The sequence below is a fragment of the Melozone crissalis genome, unplaced genomic scaffold (genome assembly GCF_028551555.1).
Source record: "Melozone crissalis strain CALT ecotype California unplaced genomic scaffold, PUWL_Pcris_2 ptg000004l_1, whole genome shotgun sequence".
NCBI classification, from domain to species: Eukaryota; Metazoa; Chordata; class Aves; order Passeriformes; family Passerellidae; genus Melozone; species Melozone crissalis.
In genome coordinates this window covers 30619278-30645007 of record NW_026535782.1, presented here as the reverse complement: position 1 = coordinate 30645007, position 25730 = coordinate 30619278, and the positions used below count along the sequence as shown (strand labels likewise).

Genomic DNA, 25730 nt, shown 5'->3' with positions numbered 1-25730 from the left:
ATCCCATAGTGAAAATGGAGTCTGCTGTTTGAAAAAACATAAATAGAGGGTTCTGTTAGGAAAAAGAAATCATAAATGATGAAAAATCTCCAAAATGGCCCATTAAAGTAATTTTCTTTGCTGTCTGATAAGTAGAGCTCCAATTTGAGTCCTTTCAATTGTAAATAGTTACATTAATTTCAGCAAAACTATGCTGAACAATGTAGGATTATGTCTTGAGGTGAACTTACTAATACACAGGGAAAAAGCACTGCATGTTTGTGACAGCATTCCTTTAACCTAGGAAAGATAAGTATGGTGATTTATAGAAAAGGGATACTTTGCTAAGTCTCAACTAATTTTCAGACTTAAATTGCTAATCGAATAGTAATTTTCATGGTATTTTTCTATATCCCAGCGTGAAATTTACTCCGTTTTAGAGCTTGCATAAGGCATTTTTCACAATATAAAAACTGTATTAAGGTGAGGTTTGTGTTGCACAGGCTGTCACAGAGGCCCATGCAACAAAATGAGTATTCCCCCTTGTGAATTTGTGCACTGAAGGTCAGCAGCACCATGCACTACACTAAAAAGCCTCAGGGGAACACAGACTTGTAAAATAAAGAGTTTTTTTTTCTTCTAAATATGTAACACGAAGAAAAATTGAAAAGAAAAATTTTTAACTTTATATCAATGAAATTTTATTCAGATCTAGATTTTCTTGATGCATTTCATAATGTATCCTGATGTATTGCACCAGTGAGGCCACACCTCAAGAACTGTGTTCTTAAATTTGAGTCACTGCAAGTCAAGTAAGACATTGCGATGCTGGAGAGAAGGGCAACAAGGCTGGTGAAGGGTCTGGAGCACAAGTCCTGTGAGGAGTGGCTGAGGGAACTGGGGTTGTTTAGCCTGGAGAAAAGGAGGCTCAGGGGAGACCCAGCCACTCTCTACACCCACCTGAAAGGAGGCTGTAGCCAGGTGGGGGATGCTCTCTTCTCCCAGGTTACCAGAACAGGGCAAGAGGAAATGGCCTCAAGCTGAGTCAGAGGAGGTTCAGGACACCAGGAATAATTTCTTCACTGAAAGGGCTGTCAAGCATTGGAAGGGACTGCCCAGGGAGGTGGTGGAGTCACCACCCCTGGAAGCCTTTAAGAAACAATGTGGGACTTAGTGCTATGGTTTAGTTGACAAGATGGAGATTGGTTGGGCCCGATCATCTTGGAGGTCTTTTCCAACCTAAACAATTCTTTGATTTGGTGATTTTACTGTGGTATCACACATTGCCTAACAAAAGGAAAGTGAACTGTCAAATACATTATTATTTTAAAACACATTCTAATTTTTTATATATATTTATAATTTTAGCATATAATATATTTATAAATATATTATAAATATATTATAAATATATATATATATAAAATATATAATTTTATGTATTTTGATTTCAGTGCAATTTGGAGCTTTTGGAGTGTGGCACATACATGTGGCTGTAATTACATCACATTAAGGACATTCATTGGATTTACTCTTTTTGCTTTACCCTTTTACTTTCTTTTACTCTTTTAATGCATTATTTACTTTACTAATTAGGCATTATTTATTATTTTTATTTATTATCTTTACTTTTGCTCTTGTATTACTTTGATCTCACGTTTCTCTTGTGTTCACTCAATGTGCAGTATTCGTAAGACAACCTGCTTTTATAATATATGAAAGCTTTATCATGGGCTCAGCCACCTGTAAATTGTCTTTAAATCAGCACAGAGTTTTAAGACAGCCCAAATATAGAAAGGTAATTTATATATGGTAAAAACAGTAAAGACACAAGGTACAGCAAGACAGAGATTATTTTCAAAAACAACATAGGACATCTGATGTAAAGTTTCTAACTTCTAGAGTTCAAGTCAACTATACTGGTGAGCATCACACTTCAAAAAATTTGAATCTTAACCTTGCACTGCCTTTTCAATATTTTTAATAACTAAGAAATGAAGCAAAATAATATTGTCTTGCCAAAATCATGTCAGAAAGAAATCTGCCAGAATTTGCCTTACTTTCTGATTGCTGACATTAGTACATTACTTCTACAATACAGCAAAAATAGGGTTTGTTGGGTGAAATCAAAAAGGGTTTCCAGAACCAGAAGATAACTTTTGCTTATTTTGAGATGACTGTTTCTAATCTGACTTGTCACAAACTCCTGGATCAGCTAGGTGATGAGGTGCCTGACCTTGATCTGAGGGAAATGAAGTCCTCATTAATATTCCTTTTCAGTGGAGCTTCAGAGCCAAAGTTGTGCCTACATACAGAAACACTATACTACGTGAGAAATGCAGTTGGCAGATGTAAAAAGAGGGTGAGAGATTTTATTGTTATGGTGAAAAAAAGTCCTTAGATGAAGATAAAGTTTTAGTTTCTGTCACCTGCAATAGGCAGTGCTCTTGGAAGGTAGTATTTTTTTGTGCTGTGACTAGTATTAAACACGTCTCAAATCATAAATAATTTATGTTGGCAGTGCTGTCCCAGGAGAGACCACTAATGTAAGCGAAGCTAGTTATGTTTATTCAGGCACATCATGGTAGAGGTGACACTTGATGAAAGAATAAATCCTTCCCTGGAGCAAAACTAAATGCCATTTACCTCACTGCCAGTGGCTCAGAGACCTAGTATCTCTGCAGTGGTTTCCAAAAACTCAACCACTGAAGAGATCAAAATACTACCCCAAAATAAACCTTATAAAATAACTCCATAGTTACACTATTTTAACTATGGCAAACATGAAGCCTGTATTTTTTTATCAATTGCCCTTTTATCCCTTCATGAAAGCAGGCTCTGACAGACATTCCCCTCCCAAGTGGCTAGGAGTTATTTAATTGGCCTCACATGCCTTCAAGTTGAGCCAGCTCCTGCCTGGGAACAAGCTCCTGTAAGCCAGCACTGCAACCAATTTTCCTTTGGCTTCTCTCTAAACTTGGCAAAGCTGTGATTTATCCTGGCTCATCTCAATTGTTGATCCTTATCTGAGGTCACACATGATTTTGCTGACTGCCATGACATCGCAGGGTCATACACAACACACTTTCTGTCTCTCCTTCTGAAAATGTTTCTTGTCCAAGTAGTAGCACAACTAGCAGCAGTTAGAAAATGCTTGAGCAGGGATGTGAGATTTCTAGATCATGTCTCAGTGCAGGAACATTCAGCATATTCAAAGAACTACCCCTTACAGGAGCCCTGAGACTCAAGCAAAAAAATAGCTAGTTCTTTCCTTATAACTTCTGTACATTTACTTTTATTTATAACCTCTGTACATTAGTCCTGAAGCTACTCAAAAAATACACATCAGCATTCAGGTTTGCTTTGCTAAAATGTTAGCTGAAAGCTTTCCAGTCCTTCTTAGCAAGCTTTGTGTGAAGTAGAGGGGAAAGTAGACAAATATTGGTTTACATTCATTCTTTTTCATCAAAAGTATCCTATGGCAGACAGTCTAGTCTGGAAAACAGAGCAGAGACTAGCATTGTCAGGAAGCCTTAAGTCTCTCAGCCATACATCAAAAAAACGTTTCAGAGGCTTTAACCCTCCTTCTTCCTTCTGTAAATGCATTCTCCACAGAAGTCAGCATGGCAAAACTGTGCTTTTTTCTGGAGAGGCAGGAGGTGCAAATCAGAGATGCTGTGTGATAAGGGAACCAGGAAAAAGGAAGGAAAAGAGGCAGTAAATGAAAGAGACTGAGAAGAACTGGAGATGTAAGTCACAAACTGGTTATCATTTACTTTCAGACCACAGATGTGACCTCTAATACTTACAAGTCATACATTCTGTCAACATGCTCTGCAATACTAATTTTCAGACATACTAAAGTGGAGATTGTCAAGACATCTACTGACTGTCATTAATGGTCACTTGTCTGGTGGAAGCAAATGCTGCACCTTCTTGGAGAAAGAATCTCTGGTTATTACTTTTTTAAAGAAAAGGCAATTTTACATTCACCTAGCATCAGGACAGAATCAGAGAGATTTTATAGCTCTCAGCCCTCTACTCCCAAAATGTCATTACAAACCATTTATTTTCTTTGCCTCATAAAATACTGTGGGAAAGCAGGGAATATCAGCATTGCTTTGCTGTAACAGGAGTTCTCACTGACACTCCAATCTGCTACTGGCTCCCAACTCACATGATGACAATGCTGCATGAGCAACAAACTTCTGTAATAAAACATCCTGAAAATTTTGGTCTATTAAGTTATGCCTGGGAAGTGGATGGTAAGGCCACACCCAACAATATTCATTTATTTTTGTCCTATGAAGAAAGCTTGTCTTCACCTCTTACAAAAATGAAACCAAAGTAAAGTAAAATCAACTTTGTAACAGAGAGGCATTAAAGCAATCTATGAAAAGTGATCCATCTTAGCATATAGGATGGATACAAAGTATGCTCCTAGCACTCAAGATTCCCCTGATACCAGGGGGAAGATTACACAAGGCTGCCCAAACAGAGGCACTATCAGTAGCATTGGAGGCAATCCTGTAATTTTGTCTGCAAGGACCAAAGCACTGCTGGGGTTCAGTCAGTGAAAAAAATCTTGAGCCCTGTAACAGTCTGATGGTGACTTTGAAATGCCTCTTTGAAAGGAGTACCACCCAATGCTGGAAGGAGGGAGGAGTTAGTGAAGCATCACAACCACTCCCTGCTCACTGCTACAGCACTCTAGTACACCCACCAAGGAACTGAACTGAGCAACTGAACACTCATGGATGAGCTAAATGCAGAAAGAAGCTGAACAACATCATCTGCCAGTATCCTGCATCCCTCTCAGGCACAGAAAGTGGAACCATGGTGGCCTGCTTCCCCCTGAGCCAGTAATGCTGGGGAACAGCAGTGGTGACATGCTGATGCAAGGGCTGCTGTACTTTGGGGGAAACATAAAACCAACATCCTCAGCTTTTTTGGTGATGAGAGATCCCCCGGGATTTTCCCTAAAAGATTGTAATGCCTTACAGCCCCATCCAACTCTCATTAAACTAAATGGAAACAACTTCAATCACATCTGTGGAAATTGGATGTTTGCTGGGTTGGCTCAAGTCCCAAGTGAGGTAATTACATTCTTCCAACAGCTTCCATTGGAAAATTTCTGTGTGTGTGTCCCCTTCCCAAATGATCTCAAAGTAGCACTCTACTGATCATTTAAACTAAACAACTGTCCTAAATGCTCCTTTTTTGACAACAATCATGAAAATGTGTGCTGCGATAATAGAACATGTGAAAAGTGGGTACAACTCTCAGCAAGCAGCCCACTAAAATCAAATGGAAGGTAAAAGAATTACACTGGTATTTATGAAGGTCTGAAAAGAAATTTCTTCTACCACTATGTGTGTGTAACACGTCTCTAAAATTGCATTACTTGTAGAGTTACAAACTTTTAATGAAATGAGTATTTTATACTAAAATAACCACAGCAAAAGTAAAATTAATTTACATTAAAATAAGAATCAGTGTAGCAGTTCATCAGGTAAATTACAGGACATGTTAGAAATGTTATTTACAATTTTTTATCCTCCAAACCACTTGAGTGTGACAAATTTAATTTGATGCACCATTCAGGAGCTTAAAGGTTAGTACACATTTAAATATTTTACCAGACTAAACCTTTTGAGATTCTAAAACCTGCTGTGTAGCATTTCAATACCTGGACTCAGCCTGCATACCCATGCTACACTTACTGGCTGGCTCCACCAAGTAAGAATGCAATCCTATTGTCTTTTAAGTTATTTACAGGAAAGGGGCAGGTCACTCAAGAAAAAAGACTTGAAAACAAGAGAAAATTTGTTCACCAATTTGCAGTTGTGCTGCACTACAGGGTTCAGCGAGCTTTGCTATGCCTTTAGGGATTTGGTATCACAAATTATTTTATGTAATGGGGATACAATTTAGGAGTTTGGTTGGTTGTTTTTAAAGAGGATGTATTTTCTGTTATTTTTCTAACAGGAATTACCAGGATAAGTATTTGGTTCAACAGAATAAAATGCTTCTTCTCATTACAAAATCACAGACACTTTCCTGAGAAGTAGTAGTGGTTTTGGACAGATCTGTGCATTCTGAAGACTCAAAGCCTAGCTGTCAGCAGATTCCTAACAAAAATGAGCTGTTGAAAATCAAGGATGTTGCACAGTTTAAACACTTCATGCATTAACTGAATAGAAAAGAGGTTGTTGTAATTAGTTTCTCTTTTCCATTTTGTCTTTTCCTATACATATTCCTCTTGCATGCCCATATTTATATCAAGAAGAGCATTGTGCAGGAATATTTTTGCAGTTTGCAGTCACTGTTAAATAAAATAAATGCATGGCTGTTTCAGAATAGTCAGGTCAATGTTGACATTTGTTCATGCTATGTTAACACTAGGCCCTGAGTTCAGGGAGTATTTTTTGTCCATTGGTCTTCTCCACTCATCATACAATTTCCCACTGTCCTGGCCACCTCAATGTCCTAAGACTCAGAACTCATCAATAAGTATTTCATGAGGCAAACAAATTTAGAAACTGGTATTCTGGAATAGCTTCCTATAAAGTGATTACTATCGTTGACTTGTAATCTAAAATGCTATGCTGGGCTGAAATTTATGAATAGTAAGCTTGCCTTATCTTTGTCTGTCCTCCTTCCCTTGCTCATGCTGCAAGTAAATTTGTACCTATGACACATAATGAACAAACAGACAGACAAACAAACAACTGACTCCAGGGTTGAGACCTGAAATGCCATATTCGAGCTAAAAGCACATGCTTGATGAAAATTGAGTGCTCAGGTCTTAGAAAACATGATAAAAAAGCTATTTTGGAAGTTTTATACCTAAAGAATAAACAAGATTGAATGCTGGGTTAGCAAGTATTTTGCTTGTAATGAGGAAAGTGTTAATAAATACATAAATGAAACAACACAGAAGTAAAACAGAAAATCCATTGAAATCTGGTAAGGAAGAAAGGACCATAAAAGCATCTATAAGAAGGGAGTAAAAATTATTGAACGTTGTTAACTTGTTTATATGTGAAGAATGTATTTCCTCTCTAAAACTTGTCTCCAGAAAAAAACAAAAAAACCAAACCAAACCAACAAACAAACAAACAAAGAAAAAAAGACCTCCTCCTAGTCCTGGAGGTTCCCTCCTCACTGGGGTACAGCTAAATGGGTTATGGTCCTGACAGAGGTCTAGGAGAAAGCAAGCTTCTTGTGTGGAAATGACTTCCAAACCTACTGGCAGCTCACCAGCTTTCACATACTCCTCCCTTCTCCCTTCCTCTTCAAGGAGTTGACACCTCTATTCCCCTGGGTCAAATAGATGGTTTGTTTGTGTGGCTCCTTCAGACTGACAGTAAAGGAGCTGCCAACCAAGACTCAGGATTATCACTCAGGCTGCAGCCTACAATACCTTTGCCTCAGGTCTTCCTGAGACTAAAGGAAACCAAGGGACGAAGACGGAAAACTTCTATCTGCCTTTCCTACAGGAACATCTAAAAAAGTAATGTGGGATTCATGTTGCCATATTCTGCAATCTTGTGTGAAACACCTGTTTAAGCACAAGGAGCCTTGAATAGCCAGTGTTATTTGCTCATTTTGTCCAAAGACATTTCACAGCAAAATGCATATGTTGTCCTTCAGCCAGGCCTCTAGCCCAGTGAGCTCTCTTACTCTTCATCAGACTGTACAGTGACAGAAGAGATTGAAGCAATTGCTCTCCAAATGAAAGAAATCAGGTCTCCAAGCCCAGAGAAAGTGTTCTAAGGCTGTGAATCTCTCTGTTAAAAGGGCTTAACATTCCTAGATTTCTAAGTATGTGGGATCGGTACCATTGCATATACCAGTTTTTCCTTCTAGATGAACCTGGGCGTCCTATTTCTAAGTCATTCTGAAGAGGATCAACACATTTAACTCAGATCTGCAAATTCAACTTCTAGAGTCTGATTCTTAAAAACTGAGTGCAGAAAGCCTAATAATTTTTGGAGCTTCTTTTTAAGATGTGGGTTGAATTGCCTTTCCCATCTGAAATTATAAACTTCATCTTTCATTTTGGTGGCGCTCCCTGTAATAGGAAAACAGTGCCAGCTACAGTACTGAAACATGCCCCAAGATGATATAGGGGCTGTGAGCAAATTAGGGAGCTCTTGCTGAAGTTGGTAATTAAGAGTAGATTCAGATTCTGAAATCTGCACAGGAGTAGGCAGATGGCTTGTTCAGCTGCCAGCTGGAACTCAGCCTTCATGAGGCAGTCATTCAAGTTCAGCACAACATCTTTCTGTGGAGTCAGAGCAAAGTCCTCCCATACCAAGATTCTTCTGAATATTTGAGGCCACTTCCACAGCTCTTGCAAAGTGGCTGCATGTTCTGGAAGCAGTAGTGACATTCTGATCTAGAATCATTAAAGAGCTTGCCTGACATAAAAGCCAAGACTAAGAAAGATAAAATGAATGTAAGAAAAGATGCTGTGTACCTACGGTATTCCTGAGAGCTCCTCTTGGTGGTCAGTGCCTTAGTTTTACACCCACCTTGGCATATAGCACTGATGACCAGGTATTTTAATGTATCATTATTCTTGTGTCTTTCAAAAATGATAAACACTTAAAAATCATATTAACCAAAGGAGGGTTATTATATATTTATAACACCTCAGACAAGGCTTTAGTTTGGACAATTCTCAGCAGGAAACTCTCCCAGTTCTAAGCAGAATAGTTAACAATAACAACAAAGAATGGCATTCTGTTCTTCAGCTGTGCCAACTTACAACAATTTCCCAGAATAACAGTGGCGAGAGAATATTTTCTAGCTTGCCACAGTGCCTAAGCACACGTAGCTGAGGGAAGGATGGGATATAAATCTTAACAGCAACTTCTATATTTTCACTGCACATTTAAACCATACTTTTTAAAAGAAAACCCACTACCCACAGTCATAGGTGCCTTTTATCTTTTATGCTGTATGCTGCTGAGAATCAATCTTTAAATGTATTCTCAGTTTTAATTCAGAACAATTGTTCCATGAACTCTTATTTTTAAAGCAAGATTAGAAACAATTATAACTGATAATGTGTAATTCTGTAGGCACTTTATATGCAGGTAAGTTTGAAAAAGGCTAACAAAGATTGTGTTTCTTTTATTCACACAAACACAATTTCAGTGCACTTTCTCTCACACAAAGTAATGAAATTTTAAGATACATTCCCAGAACTGGAAGTAAGCCAGCAACCATGTTCAGTTTTCTGCTGGTAAATTGAATTCTCTACTCAGTGTGTAAGGTACTGGCACAACTTGACATATCTATAGGGCAATAAAATACCTACCAGAGTAATTGTAACGTATAAAATAATAATCACAGTGATGTGCTAGAGGAGACCCCTGGGGGTAGTCTGACACCCCTTGTTAAAATGCCATCACCAAACCAAAGGCAGGTGCTCACCCCTGTTTCTGCTATAGATGAATTTCATTCCCTTGGCTTTAAAAGTTAATCTGAACATGGTTTGTTTTGTTTTCTTATATTTTGCTGAAATGTTTTCAGCATCATGTGTTTTACAGGAGAACTTGCTTCTCCTTCCTTGTCTTTCAGAATATACAACTCAAAACAAACGGCTGTTTCTGCAAAGGGTGTTACAGACACATGTAATCAATAATGTATAATTCTGTTTGACATTGAGGTTACCTTCCCAGTGTGCTACTGGCTTAGAGACAGCATTTCTGATGGGACAATGAATTCTCAAGGTGATGCAGAGGAAGACATGGGTTTAGCCTTTGATAGGCTCTCCCTGTCCTGGGGATGGAGAGTGCTGCATTTGCTGCTCTGGTTCAAGCTGTAGGAGTCTGCTCTTTTGATTTCTGCTTTCCTCCTTGGCTTGTCCAAGGAGCCAAGATAATGGCCAGTATAGGAACAGGGAACTCCTTTGGTCATAAGTGTGTCAGATGCATGGGCTGAGTTTGCCTTGACTGGAGGAGATTATTTCCCTGCCCACAGCTGGGGCGTTGCAACTACATGATCTTTAAGGTCCCTTCCAACCAAAACCATTCAATGATTTTATGTAACCTCCTGGCAAGCATGTGTGCTTGCAGTGCTAGATCCAGCTACAGTCTGCAGCAGCAGCACTGCAGGGTCATGTTCAAGCAGCGTGTACTTCTAACAGCCTGAGGTTCCTCGGTCAGTTCTCTATGAGGATCAAACTGGCAGCTGTCATGAACCCTGAAGTTTAAGGAGAGGACATGTTAAGGGAGGCCCATCAGAAGGGAAGGCATATAAAAATAACTCATGGATTGTAAACTGTAATAATGTAAAAAAATAAATAAATTCTGCATGTCAGAATAAATCATTAAAATATTGATGGAGTATAACGCAGTGGGATCTCAGACCACATGCTATTCCTTCCAGACAAGGATTTTCATCTGCTTCATGAGTTTTTACTTCCATTCTTCCATCCCTCAGTATCTATTTATACATTGGGATTTAAAAGCTGTATTTTCAGGGTTCCTCATTTAAAGCAAACAAAATATACTGGACCCCTAGAAATAATCACAGCTTTTTCATATCATGAGTTTATAAAATAACAAGAGTTGAACTGTTTTTCTCATGATATTTGTGTCTTCTGGATGTGTGTGGGCAGTATTTTCAAGCTTTTCCCTATCAGCAGGAGATCTGGAAATTTTATTTAACATTAAAAAAAAGGAAATTAAGTTCTCATCTACACCCTGGGACTGGGGCGTTCAGGGAAAAAAACAAAGTAATCTGATATTTGCATTTAAATTGCTATATTTAGAAATAATGGAGTTTTTCCCCCCATCTAATATTGTGCTGTAACAGCTCTGTCTTGTAGTTCTGTGTTCCAAAATAAATTCTTATTTCTGATTTCCCCTGTTTCTTCTGCAGTGTAAAGCTGTATGTATCTGCTTGGCATGAGTAGCTGTGAATGAATTTATGACAGGAAGGGAAACAAGAAGACTTGAATTCATGCCGTCCCACTTCCTCCAGCACTGCCCTTTAGACTTCCCTGAACATCAAGAAACTTCTTTATCTTCTCCAAATCTCTCCATACAAACATTCTTTGCCAAGATACCCAAATGGATTTTGCCAAAGTCTGACTGTTCCTAAGCTGAGAATTCTGCTAATTGTTTTGCTAAATCTATGTGTGCACACATATAAATGTATGTATACATATTCTCATTCCTACAGGCAGTCAGCTGCTACTCAGGATGATCTCTGAAGCAGAAACCCAATTCTTTTCTGGCTAACCTAAGATATTAGAAAATGACTAACAATGGCATGTACGGTAAAAATATAAATCAGAGCTATTGCGGCAAACTTTATTCTGATTTTATGGTACACATACAATATCAATCCAGTTTCTAAATCTGAAAGCATTCTATTATCAGCATTTTGTATCCTTTTTATGAATTTAGAAAATAATGTGCCATCTCCTCCCTGTACCAGTGACACCCGTGCTCCGGGAAACATTGGGAGAAGCCTAATGAATTTGTTTTCTGCAAATGATTAAGCTATCAGCTTACAAAAATTAAGTTTCAGAAAGACCCCATGAATGAAATCCTCAATTTTCTAATAACAGACATAATCTGGTAAAAATTCCTCGATAATCTTGATGCCACATACAAATGAAAAATTAAGAAATTAACTTTACTGTCATTTGTAGAGGGCAATAAGCATTCTTAATGCACCTCAACTTGTCAAGCAAGAAAGGCAGAAGGGCAAAATAGCAGAGAACAGCAGGGTGAAAGAAATTATGAGATGCGTCTAAGATGACTGCTGAGTGCTGAAATTTTGACTTAAATAGCTAAATATATAAATCCACAATCAATTAATTTATTAATTTATTTGCTAAATAACCCAAATACAAGTTGGTAGTCAGCTTAATAGGATACTATTTAGAACTAAACCAGACCTGAGTCTTACAGTTATTTTTACATTTTTTGTTACAATTCTCTTTACAGCCTCAAGTCTCATTTTGGTTTGACAGTTATTCACTAGTCCAAGGGGAGGGAAATAAAACTTTCTCTGCAATGTGAGAGAAGTCTGGACAGAACAGCAGGTTTTAGCCTGAATTATCAGAGATTTGAGCTTCTGGTTTTGGGGGATTAGCAGTCAGTTGTACAAGATGAATCAAATTCAGGGCTTTTGAGCACCAGCTACTGAAGCCAAATGGAGTAGCAAGCCAGCCAGACATTTCAGAACAGGGTTTGTATAGAAATGTAACTTTTTATATAATTACAATGTAAGGCAGCAACAATCATTGAAAATATGCAATATCTTTCTATTACAGAGGTAATGACACTATCCTGGATTCAATGCAATCAGCTATTATAGCTGTTCCAGATTTTACCACCAGCATTAACAGCACATCATTATTCAATCAGATGCATGCTGTAATTTTATTGGATTTTTGCTGTCTTGTTTACTGGCAGAATGAGGTCTCCTGTTCATACAGGAATGTGCCATTAGAAAACATATCAGCACCACTTTAATTTTAAAATTATTAAATAAACTAATGGTAATTTATGTCAATTCATATTTGTGTATGGTTAGTCTCAGTATCTTGACATTTAAAGTCTCCACCCAAAAGCTGTTGTTGCCAGTACCACAGTCTTGTTACAACACACTTACTGTAAATGTATGGCAGATATTTTCCTAGCCTGTAGACAAAGATCCAGATGTAAGAGCACTAAGAAGGAAGAAGGAAAGAACTGATAGATCTTATAAAATCTTTTAAGGCATTTTGTTTTCAGAAGAGTAAGTGCTGTTTTATCTGCTCTGTTTCCCTGCTTTTATCAGTTGCTGGATTTACTATATGTAAAATGCAAAATATAAAAGCAGAGATGGTGCCTTTTTTCACCTTCTGGTAAACAGATTAAAAATTCTGCAGATTAAAGATAAATAAGGATTGAAAGTATAAGGACCAATGAAGTTAGAGTGACATTTATACACACTTCAGTTCTGGAAAAACAACTGTACTGTGATTATGCAAATCAGCCACTCACAACCAAAATGCAGGGATTTACATAACGGAGAAAAAAATTCCTCCCAGTTATGGCTCAGTAACTTACCGGGTTCTTGCACTTTAATTGTATGATTCATTGTAATAAAATTATCCCACTTGCTTTATCCAGAGTGAAATGTATGTTAGGACATTGCCATTCTGAATGATGTGTGTGCTTTTGGAAGCCTACATTCTCCTGTCACAAAATGTGGTGTATGTTCTACTTTAAAGAGATACAAATCAAGAAAAAACCTCCAGATTTTCTGCTTGTACCAATGAAAATTTTAACCTGGTTTATGTACTGCATCACTGTTCTTGAAATAAATGTATACTGATACAAATAGGTCTTTTCTTTTTCTTGGAACTTTTATTTCCTTATTCTATTAAATTAATTATTTTTTTAAAATAAGACTTGTCTTGTGCATACATCACAGAAGAAAACATCAGTATAATTTGAATTGCAATAATTTAAATTGATTTTTATCTTGTACTTTTGCAAAGTGAACTTTTAATGGGAATCCTGGTATCTTCAGTTAGCTGGTATGTTTAGACTATTTAAATTCTGACATCTGTGTGTTCTACAAAACTTAGTACTTAAAAAACCAGAATCTTCTATTTTAAGCTGCACGGAAGGAAAAATATTTATTCAGCTAGATTTAGTTTGATGTACCTTTATTAGTGTTATCATGTATTCAATGATTAGAATGTTGTATTTCCTTTTTTTTTTTTTTTCAATATAAGTATGACTTGATACTATATAATTTCTAAGACAAAACAGAAAGAGAAGACTACATAAATTAGGCCCTACTATGCCTCGGCCTTTTTAGCACTCAAACCAAATTGATTGCAGATGAGCCTTTTCACAACACTTTATCCTATTATATATACATCCATTACATCATGATGCCTTATTTTCCATCTGCAGACATCATAGGCAGAAAAAACGAAAACATTTAATTATTTATCTCACACAGAGATAAACAACAGAGCACTGAAAAAAGGTCCTCTCATAATACACTGAGATTTCAAAGTCCTTCCTCTCATGTGGGGATGAACATGAGACCTTTGGAAGTAAAAATGGTAAAGCAGATAAACTAAAAAAGAGGCTTGTTCCTCATCTGAAAAGGATAGAGAACTTGCTGACTATGACATTCCACTGCCAAGTGTAAGACTCAAATCACATCCTCAGTTCCAATCTACCAGAGGAAAAACCTGATCCATGGTCCTGGGAGTGTTCTTGGACTTCCAAGAATCTCTGCTGCCCCCAGTGGGGCCCATGCGCCATAGTTCCTCTCTCTCACACAGCAAGAAATTCCCAAAAAGACACTATACCAACAATTTGGTTTGTACTAATTTACATTCTGCTCTGTTTTAAGAGAGATTCTAAAAAAAAATTTGCAGCCAGCTGTAAGAGTTAAGTCCTGAAAACTTTTCTAGCACAATTACATTTTTTTTGTAATAGATTGAAAACACCACACGGACAAATTCCCACTAGCATAAACTGAACAACTCATGAGAAAATGCTATAATCTTCCAAAAGGGAAATGAGGTCTCCTCTGCCCTCCTGTCCCCAATATTTTTTAGACAGCCTTGTTTTGTGTTTATGTTCGTTTATAAATGAAAAATACATACAAATGTGTGTAATGAGGTCCCTTCTTGTAGGATTTATTATTGAGGAAAACAGGCAAAAGAAAGTTGTTTGTAATATAAGATGCTCAAATAGGTCATTGGCACTAATCCATATTTAGTATTTCAAAACCACCCCCACACCAGTTCCTTGCCCCTCTGCAGTACAGTGAACATTCAGCTTTCTTCTTGAAATGGCAAAACCCCCCCAGTACAGCAGAAAGCAACAATAAATAGCCCCAGCATCTGATAGAGATCCTGGGATGATCCAAGCACATCTGCAGCCTCTATAGTAAGAGCAGACAACTGGAATGGGGTTTGTGACTACCTTAGGTTCACTTCTCCAGGACAACAGTACTGCATGATCTTGGATAACAGACCAGATTTCTAAGATGGTGGCAATATATTCTGGTGCCTCTATTAGCATAAGGTACCTTATTTTATAAATAATTTGATGTATTTCATAAGAAATAAGATTTGTCTTATGACCTAATATACTTTTTTAAGTAAGCACTTTCATTATCTAAAAGTAGGGGCTTTTTTCTTTCTTGAAGAGATAATAGAAGTTTTAGTCAGTTCAGCTTGAAAAGTCTCTCCAGATTGGACTTTCCACTTGTTTTCTTTGTGGTTTTAAAAAAGTATGCAGCAGGGCATTCCAAATTTCTCTCTATCCACAAACCTTCTCCTACACCTACCCATTACAGAGTTCCTCATACTGGAAGACATTCATGCCTTTGCAAAGTTAAAAGCAAAGTTTAAAAATAAGAGGCTATTTACGTAAAAGTCCCATCTATGTTATTTACATAGTGTGGTGAGATAAAAGTTACAAGACACATGTTTCAAATTCTGACTGTCCCTGAATGTCTTGTTTTTTCATTTTTTCTCTTTTTTCTTTTTATTCCTGTTTTTTTGTATTTTTGTTCTTTTGTTTTGTTTTCCCATGACATCCTCAGACAATTTTATTTCAGTATGGTCTTCACTGGACTGCATAGATCACCAAAACAATGGCACACAAACTTCTTACCTCTATAACACCTTAATTCTTGCAAGTGGGAATTTTGAGTGACAGAGCAAAGCTGTTTCCTATCAATTTATCAAAAACTGCACCTGCCACATTGCCAAGATTCATTTAGAGATAAAAAAATTATTATTATTCGAATTTATTATCTGACTTTATCGGTCACAGAACATTTCTTTACACAAAGGATAGCCTTCTAAAGATGAAAACTCTTACATATGTTAAAATACTTCCCTGGACATATTTTAAATTTACTTTTTCTGGCAAATAAGTTATTACAGATTGAATTACTTTCTAATGCTTGCTACTAAAACACACACACAGAGCCTTCACCTTCTTGTCTATAAAAGTGCCAAAATTATCTGCTAGCAGCATTAGGTAATTTTTCTGTCAGTAAGAAAAAGGATTTTTTCTGTATTATACAAAATGCCATTGACAATACTGAATTAGTCCTAGATTTGATACCAGTGTATGCAGAGTAGAACATATCAAACAGATTCAAGAACTCCAGTATTATCATAAACAACAGCAAAAAGTTAATGGTTATATTTTTTTTAATGTGAACAAATTGAGGCCTCAACTTTGAATCAATACCTTCAAGCACCAAAGATCAAAAGAGCCCTGCTGACTTTAGTTCTACTAACCTCACAGAAATATATATTTATACTTTTACGTTTTCAGCACAGGTACATGAACTTGTGCAAACAGCATTCAGTGGCTTATCTGCTAGAATAACTAGTGGGAAAAGCACAGCTACCTTCATACATGACAGATGTATTACCTGTTTTCTTGTTAAAACTCAATTTTCACATTTCTTTCAACGTTTTCTAATCTCCACAGATTCAAAGTTTCCTTGTTTTCTCAATATGTGTGCGTTCTGGCGAAATATTGCTTTAAGGAAATATGGCCATGTACATTTATCATAAACATGAAACTAAGTGCTACTAATAGGAAACATTTTACTTATTGGTCCCACAGCCACAGTGAAGTTGTCTAGTTTCAGTTTTAATGATTCAGCAGTAACTCATCAGGAAAAATTACCAAACTAATCTGAATACCAAGAATACACATAAATTACATTTGAGTTGGACTCTATTTTTTTCTACTTCAGTTAACTTTGAGGAACTTACAAAACCAGTTTAATCTTGTGATTTTTCTAGCTTTGACTAGAAAACGTTTAGTATGCTGTCTAAATAAATGTCAAAGAAGAAAATATCAAATTAAACCTAGTCTGCCAACAGAAGCTTTTTCATCAATCACATTTTACTTACGTGGAATTTTGTTGAGTTCATTCATGAACTTCTCTTTTAGCTTCGAAAATGCATCTTCTTTTCCTCCTCCTCCTCCTCCAGGACTGGCTGGCTCGGTGACATTACTTGGAGGGGCTGCTGCTACTGTGGTTGCTGGCGGTGCTGCCAGGGCCTCGTGATGACTTTCACTCACCATTTTAACTCCTGGGTAAGCTGTTGGAAGAAAAAAAGAAAAAAAGAACAAAAAACCAAAAGGTAATATAATTGAAATGTATCTCTCATCAAGAAATGAACGAATAGGCAGAATATCACTTGGTTCTCCTGCGTACTGGGTAAATATTACTTCATTTCTATACAGTTTCAGGTTCTTCATGAAATATTTATTAGACAAGAGAGAAAAGTATTTTGCAGGGTTAATTTCAGCCAGAATAATTTTATTGCTTAGAGCACTTTTCCAATGGTTTGCATTTGGAAGTGCTAAATTTGAAACCTCAAAATTCCTGTAAAAATCTCATACAGATTTACATTTTCTCTTCAGCTTGAAAGTATAAGCAAATTGGGTAATAAATGTCCCTATGTGCAAATTTCAATGAATTTACATAATTATTTTTCTGTGGGAATTAAAGAGGTGTGGATCATGGACAGAGTTTCTGCATATGAAATAAATAAGGTGATAAGGACATAATAAAAACACTGTGATTTCCTGTCAAAGTAATAACCTATTGTTTCCTATTTAAAACTGTGTATTAAATAGAAATTGATTTGCATGCATTTTTATCTTCACTAAGTGAAGACAATTTTCCTTCAAGTTATTTTGTGTGACACTTGCTACTGACAACATTCTCTTAAATTATTCAGATGTCTTACTGTATTCATGAAAATACAACATCTGTAGGGAGTCTAAATGCAGCCATTTTGAAATATCCATGAGGCTGTCACAAGCATAATCCCACATCAGCATATTTTTAATTTCATGTTGTTTAATGGGCATTTTGGATAACCTTTAAGCGTATGTTACTGTGTTGGGTGTGCAAGGCCAGGTGTTAAGAGTGGGCTGGCTACCGGCTGGCATCAGTGAGAAGCTGCCAGAAGCCTCTCCCATGTCCCTCAGAGCCAATTCCAGACAGCCCCTGGATGGACTCACTGCTGACCAAGGTCGAGCCATCAGCGATGGTGGCAGCATCTCTGGGGTAACTGATTTAAAAAGGGCAAATACTGCTGGACAACTGGGAAAGAGGAGTGAGAATAAGTGAGAGGAGCAGCCGTGCTGGCACTGTGGGCAGGGCAGGAGGAGGGGAGGAGGTGCCGCAGGCACTGGAGCAGAGATTCCCCTGCAGCCCGTGGTGTGGCCCAGGGTAAGGCAGGATGGGACCCTGCAGTCTATGGAGGAACAGAGATCCACCTGCAGCCTGGGGAGGGCCCACACTGGGGCAGGTGGAGGCCTGAAGGGGGCTGTGACCCTCTGGGAAACCTGTGCTGGAGCAGGGGCCTGGCAGGAGCTGTGGCCCCATGGAGAGAGGAGCCCACAGTGAGCAGGTTTGCTGGCAGGAGTGGTGACCCCATGGAGAACCCACTCTGAAGCAGTGTGCTCCTGAAGGACTGCACCCTGAGGGAGGGACCATGCTGGAGCAGCTTGTGAAGAGCTATACGCCATGAGAAGGACTCAAATTAGAGAAGTTCCTGGAGGGAGGGATCCCACACTGGAGCAGAGAAAGTGAGTGAGGAGTCCTCTCCCTGAGGAGGAGGGAGAGCAAAGACAACTTGTGATAGACTGACTGCAACCACAATTCCCCATTCCCCTGCACTGCTGAGGAAATCCAGAGTGAAGTTAATCCCTGGAAGAAGGGAGGGGGGAGGGAAGCTGTTTCAGATTTAGTTTCATTTCTCAATATCCTACTTTGCTTTGATTGGTAAATTAAGCCAATTTCCCTAATTCAAATCTGATTTGACTGTGACAGCAATGAGTGACTGATGTCTCCCTGTTCTTATCTTGCTCCTCCACTGTCCAGCTGAGGATAGGAGGGATAGAGCAGCTTTGGTGGGAACCTGGCACCCAGTCAGGGTCAGCTACCGCAGTCACATAGCAAAGAACTTTGGGCTAGTGGGATGAAGATGAGAAGATATCATAGAAATTCCTGCAACACAGGAAGGCTAGCTGAAATGTTTATGCAGTTTTTGAAAACATTGTTCTGATTTTCTGCTGCATCATAAATATCACTGATCTGAATAATTTCAGAAAACAGAAGGAGAAAGGGTTTGAAAAATAACAAACATTCATTATTGCTCTGAGTATACAATTGCTCTCAGCTTCAAAAGGCATTTGGCCTTTGAGCTTTTCCTGAGAAATTTAAACATCAACATAGGAATAAAACACAACACATCAAAATTGAAGGGGCATAAGAGCATCTGACTGCATGCAATATGATCAATCATGACCTTTCTTGTCTTACATGATTGTTTTCATGGATGCTGCTAAAAGCAATCAGATCACTAAATCAAGAGGAGATTTGGCTTTTCGTCCTTCAACTTTAGTTCTACAAGTCTGCAGTCATGAAGACCTGTAGGCACAGGCCTGACTGCAGGCAGAATGAACTTTCTGAAATCATCCTCACCATTCCTATCATTAAACAGGGGTTTGCACACGGGTAGTCTGGAATACAAAAGCCATTCGCCAATACTCCTGTATGATGAAAAACATTTTAACAAAATAGGGGGTTGGTATTGCTTAATTTAGTGAATATTTTGTAGCAATTTTATTGATGCAGCAGCAAATGAAGTGGTATTCCCTGCCTACCCATCACTTCTGTCCTTGCTCTCAAGTCCCTAGCCTAATATAAAATCATGTTGATGTTGACACAGAATATCTATGCAATACATCTCTATAAATATTTCATAAGCATGTGGTCTTAACTATTTCCCTGCAACAACATGGGAGCAGTTCACTATCAAAAGCAGACCAATGTCAATGGAAAGATTCCAGTTAATAGTCATAAATTTGGCTCAAGCCCGAAGTATCTGTATTTCCTCAACTGCCTCACAAAACAACAAAAAAAATCAAGTAGTCCATAATTTTGGTAACAAATAAAATGCCAGCTATTCCAGACTAAGAGACTTTTTCCATATGCTCTGATGGATGTCAAACACTATGAAGCATAAGCTGTAAACACTAGTGCTGTTTTATGTTATAGCACTTTGTCAATGAATGTCACTTAAATCAGAAGGAAAGTTGTATATCATAATTAAATCAAAATGAAATTGCTTAATTAGAATATATTGCTCAATTAATTCAGGCCTGGCAGTTGACTATTTTATTTAGGAATGGAAGACACAATTTGCAGTGACGACTTTCAGCTAATTAAAAATTAAGGCAAATGTAATTTATTTGCTTCTAGGTTTTGAACTATATTTTGAAAATATATTCAAAGAACAAATTTGAGGCATTACACTTTGATTTACTTAAAAGGAGGAAAAACCAACAAAACAGACTATTCCTGTGATGTCCAGGAACAATCCTCAGTAGATTCCTAGTGCAGTTAGAGGTCACTATGTCTAATGAGGCATGCACAAATGGTTTGAGACTTGCCACAGAACCTTCGACGTTTACATGCCAATGACACTGTCCTGATATTTCAAAAAGGTGTGAAGGGGCTGAAAAAAGAATCTTGACTCAGAAAAAGCTCTCTGCAAAGAGCATGTGCCCACTTGCTTATAATATCTGATGGCTTTTGTAAGTGTAATGCTGCAGCTTTCCACAATAACAGTATAAGCACCGTGGTAGTATTAGAGACTGCAGAATACAGAATAATTATATTTAAACTGGCCTTTAAAAAAATGGGGTTACTTGAGTGCTGCAGTGCATTGCTGAAGGTAAAGATCTACAAATCATTAGCAGATTCTCCGCCATTTATGAAATGGTAGTTGCAAGCAAAAAAGTCTTGTAAGTTAAAAAATGAAATGTCATCCCACTCAACTATGATTTTCAGTCCAATGTTCACTGCAACGTTTATAGTGCTATCTATGAAATATTATGTTTCATGTGCAACATCCAGTCATAAATAAGAGTATGTTTTTAATTGTACAATATAGGAGTGTGCCTCTTGTTGATGGAGTGACAAAACTGTCCTTTGTCCCCTCAAAAAGGAAAGAAGCTCAGAAGTTTCTCTCCTCGATTAGGTGAAGAAGACACTTCATAGGCTTAGGGGACTTCACCTCAAACTTAAGGATACCTAATTGGACAGAAGCCAAAAAATCCCGCGTAGGCAATTAACTAGAAAAAGGAGGGAACAAAGAAACTAATCACTTTTGTAGGGTGTTTTACCAGGAGCAAGAAGGTCTGGCACCTAGCTCAGTCTTTCTCTGTTTGTTATTTTGCCTTTTATTAAGCCTTTTTGTTTCCAACACTGCAACAGAACCCATCCTGCTGATTTTTATGCCTCCAAGAGTAGCTAAGCTATCTTGGGTATGTTATAGGCCTCTGAGAGCTTATTAGACCTGGCTTGAGGAGGTTACTATATCAGCAGAGAAAATTACAATTTAACTTTCAAGCTTCTATAAAATGTAGCACAGACTATATTTCCTGACCACATAATTCTTTGGCATACCACTGCCCAGTACCTCTAAAGAAAATTGTAAAGTATTGGAATTACATTGGAAAGTACCTCTAAAGAAAATTGTAAAGCAGCAATGTCTCTTAGGAGAAGAGTAAAGAGGCATAAAACTTCAGACATGGATGAATTGAAGAGGGCATTGAACAGATTCTGGAAATCACAGTTGAAAGAATATGCTCAAAGGGCAACAGCCTGAAAACACTGGCATATGCAAAGATGTGGACAACTTGGGAAGACTAATCTCAGGGGAAATTTTAAACTTTTTTTAAAAAACTGAATAGTCAGAAAATTATGAGATGGGATGTCCACATTGATTCACACAGAAGGAGGATTTTCTGGAATGAGCAAAACTCAAGAACAATGTATCACCTTCTGGAAAATCATGGGGAAAATTATGATAGCCTTACAAAAAAAAAAAAAAAAAAAAGAAAGAAAGAAAATAATAACATGCCAAAGGCAGGAAAGTTAATTGGTGTGTTTCTATGTGGCTGAATTACAGTGGGTGTACCACAGCAGTTGCTTAATACATAATCTTATAGGTGTAAAATCAGCAACATTCCTTCTACATGGTGGATTTCAGACAATTTATACTTGCTCATTTCTCCTCTTATCTGCTGAATCCAAGCTGCAGGCAGTGAGACAGTTAACAGGTCAGGCATCCCACGCTGACCAAATAATTACCTCCCAATGAGAAATTTTCTGGAAAGTGTCCTTTTACTTTACTGCCTCCTTTTTGCCATACTAAAAATTAAAATTAGTGAAATTATTAAAAACATAGAACTACAGTGTTGTTATGAGTAGTTTAAGTTTTCAGAAGTAACAGTCATCATTCTTTCAATGTGTAATGCTGCAACTGTAGTAGACCTATTGTCTACACTCCAGATGTAAATTGGGATCTATACTGTTAAATGGTATTTCTTGGAAAGCTTATTGTTTCAGCATACAAAATATGTTCAACCCAGCAGTCACATCCAATGCAATGGATGTAATGTAATAACAAAACTTCTCCAAGAAAGAAGAAAAATCTCACAGTTGTGTCCCTCGATCATTTTTGTTTACAGCACCTGAGCACTGAAAGAGAAAGCAACTATTAGCTTTTAGTGCCAGTATACCCAGGGTAAGAATGCAGTATTGCCAGAGAAAGGTTTGCACCACATTGAAAATATACCTCATTCCATCAGAGTGTTTTTGATGAAATTAATTATTCAGAAGATGGGATCATTAGCAGAATGTTTAAAGGTACCTACAATAAGGGATCTCTTCTTAGATTTAGGCATTCTGGGATGTTAATAATACATTTTTTGCTCATTCATCTTCCTACTAATGAAATAGGTTATCTTTGTAACTTCAGTAAAGGACAGTTATTTTAAAAGACAAGCTCAGAAAAGAGACTTTCTTGGCCTTTTATAAAGATGAGACTGTAAGTACATTTTCAGAAGAATGGAAGGTCATGGCAAAGATGTATCAAAACAGCCTTTTCATGGCTACCACAAAGGTTTACAATGCAAGCCAGATTTAGTACTACTTTAGAGAAGGTACATGAAAGGCCAACAGTTCACAGGGAAAAAAAGTTCTGATGAAGAACCTTGGTATGAGAATTCAGGGGTCCTCTCTGTGCTCCTATCAAGGCACAAGAAATGTCCCAGCAACGTTCCCACCTTCCCCAGAGTGATCCCTGCATCCTTTTCGGTGGAAAAGAGAAACTTCTCTTGCTGCCATTTATGAAACATGAACTGATACTTCCCAGATGCCATCCGTACATCAGCTCTTTAACACTGCTTTCCAATGCTTGCGGCTAACACCACAGCAATAGCAATTGGCTGAATGAACTGAATAAACAAGATAAAGCACCTAAATCTTCTCCCATAAGCCAATGGCTATGTTATTGCTCAGTTTTAAGAAGTGCCCATGCCTGCATGCCCAGTCCTGCCAAAGGAGTATCACTTGCCCTGGAGCAGGCTGGAGGAGCACAGACAAACAGAACTGTGAGATGGTGAGCCAGGAGTGATGAGGATCCAATACATGGAGGGGGAGACATCTGAGCCAAACTTTAAGCAAGTGTGGGGGAAGAACAGCAGTCACATACCAAGTCAGGCAGAAGTGCTGCAACCCCAAAGCAGAAAAGAGAAGGAGAGCTTGGCAGAAATATTTTACACTTAGCAAAAACTTAAAGTTTTGAGGCTGACAGTTATCTACAGCACATTCCTGGACCAGGAAACAAATCTTTCCATTATTAGATATGAGTTCCATATGAGTCTCCAGAATTCACTTAAAATAAGAACAAATATTTTTAGAAAAACATCTCAAAGACAATCACTTGATGGCTAAATATAATTAATTCTCATGAGAAAGTGAAATATTCTCAGATTTCCAGTCTAATATTCACACTGCAAACCTATTATTTGAATATGAGTTGTATCAAAATAATAGCCAAGTCTTTGTGTACTATTCTTAGCCTAATTCACTTTTTTAGTATATCTGATAAATCTAGAAAACATGAAGATTAAGCATAGAATAGTTCACAGTTCTCTGTTACAATAAAACTATTTTATTTAATTGAAATCATTATAATGGAGCATTTCATGTCTAAGCATGTTTCAAAGCTAACCATATAATGTCACAGAAAACAGTTTGTCCAGGGACAGCAAATCACCTGCAAATTTTTGGGAGGGATATGGACATTGTGAGCACTGGAGAAAGACAAATTCTTCTGTCCACAGCACAAACTGCAGGCTTCTCTTTCAGCTTCCTGTGCACCCATCTATTAAATATGGCAGAACTGCTTGAAGTATAAGACTTTGAAATATCTTATACTAAAGTCTAAGGAAGAGAAACTTTGTCTCAAATTTTCAGGAAGCACCAGAGTCTGATATGCAATCTAAGAAAAGCTAATCACTGTATTTTGGAGTACCAAGATATGCAAGATGTATTTTCAGATTCACTCCGTAAGCTGTTGATAAGACCACAATTAATTTCACTGAGAGCAGTGAAGTTGACACTATTTTCTTTGCAGCTAAAAGCCATAATTTTTTGACTGCACTTCAAACTTCTGCTCCTGCAATGCAGAAGAGCACATGGAAGCCAGAGAATGCACAGCAGTTACAGAGAAATAGCTCTGCTTAGGTCATACTGCAAAGTAAGTCAAGAGGGATATCAAGAAAGTCAAAGTCAAGATTCACTACATAAACGCTTGACCATGTTCTGAAACTTATTTTCCTCTAAGTATATGATATTTCTTAGTCATTTGATTCTTTTGTTATTTAGAGGTAACGAAGAAGGAGAGAGCCCTGTGTCTCTGGATGTTGATGTTATTGTAATGTTTCAGCAGCAGTGAGGTTACCTGTCAAAGCTTCACAGTATGTACAATTTAAACCCTCTCTCTTCATCTACGAATAGCAATTGCTGCTTTAAAATGTCTGAGCTCCTTGACAATAGCTAGTTATTAACAGAAATAAGGGAAAGAAAGCAAGAAACTACTGTAATTTCCTCCCACATGATCATTCTGTCATCTTTCACACTTGCATCTCATTTCCTGAAGCTGCAATCTGTGTTTCTACTCCCCTGGTATTTACTTCCAGACTTCCTTTATACAGCAGTGTAAGACAAAAGAATTTATATAAAAATTAGTGTTCAACTGAATTTAAGCATGAAATTCAAATGCAGTCCACCGAGAGTTCTTGCTGTTCCAAAATAATTTTAGAGTAATCTTACAAATAATGAAGCCCTTTACATCAATACATTTTTTTGTTGTGTATATTGCATAAAATCAATTTATATTCCCATATGTGGCTCCTGTCCAATCAATGGCTCCAATAAAGCCTATAAATTAGTGAAGTGCCATAGAGCTTAATTATGACACAGTAAAATTCACAAGGAACAACATAACAGAAATGGTAAAATAATACAGAGAAATGTTATTAATATTCTTGCTTTGGCACAGCCTTAAATTCACTTTTTGCCCTTTGAATTTTCTTTTTTATCAATACTTCTTATATGCCCCAATTTCTGCAATGAGTAACCATGGGGCTAGCAAAATTAAATGGGTACATGCACTAAGGAACCAAACTGAGATGAGCTGAGATGTGCAGTTCAGGGCTATCTCTCACATTAGTTCAGCCTTGGACTTAGGCTGTGAAGTAACTGGTACCTCAGAATGTGACTCTGACAAGTGACTATATAAAAATGGCACCTTTTCCCTGAGAAGGATCTGCTCTCTACATATGTTCAGTCAT

At 37.6% G+C, this 25730-nt stretch overlaps 1 protein-coding gene across 3 annotated transcripts in view; it reads right to left on the bottom strand.

Annotated features, from left to right (window-relative positions):
• The window catches only part of SYT1 (synaptotagmin 1), a 333762-nt gene that overhangs the window by 107603 nt on the left and 200429 nt on the right, over window positions 1–25730 (bottom strand). For all 3 annotated transcript variants that reach the window (XM_054271868.1, XM_054271852.1, XM_054271860.1), the window contains one exon: window positions 16913–17104. In XM_054271868.1, the coding sequence (XP_054127843.1) occupies window positions 16913–17087 (175 nt within the window). In that variant the 5' untranslated portion in view covers window positions 17088–17104. The remainder of the gene's footprint in view (window positions 1–16912; window positions 17105–25730) is intronic.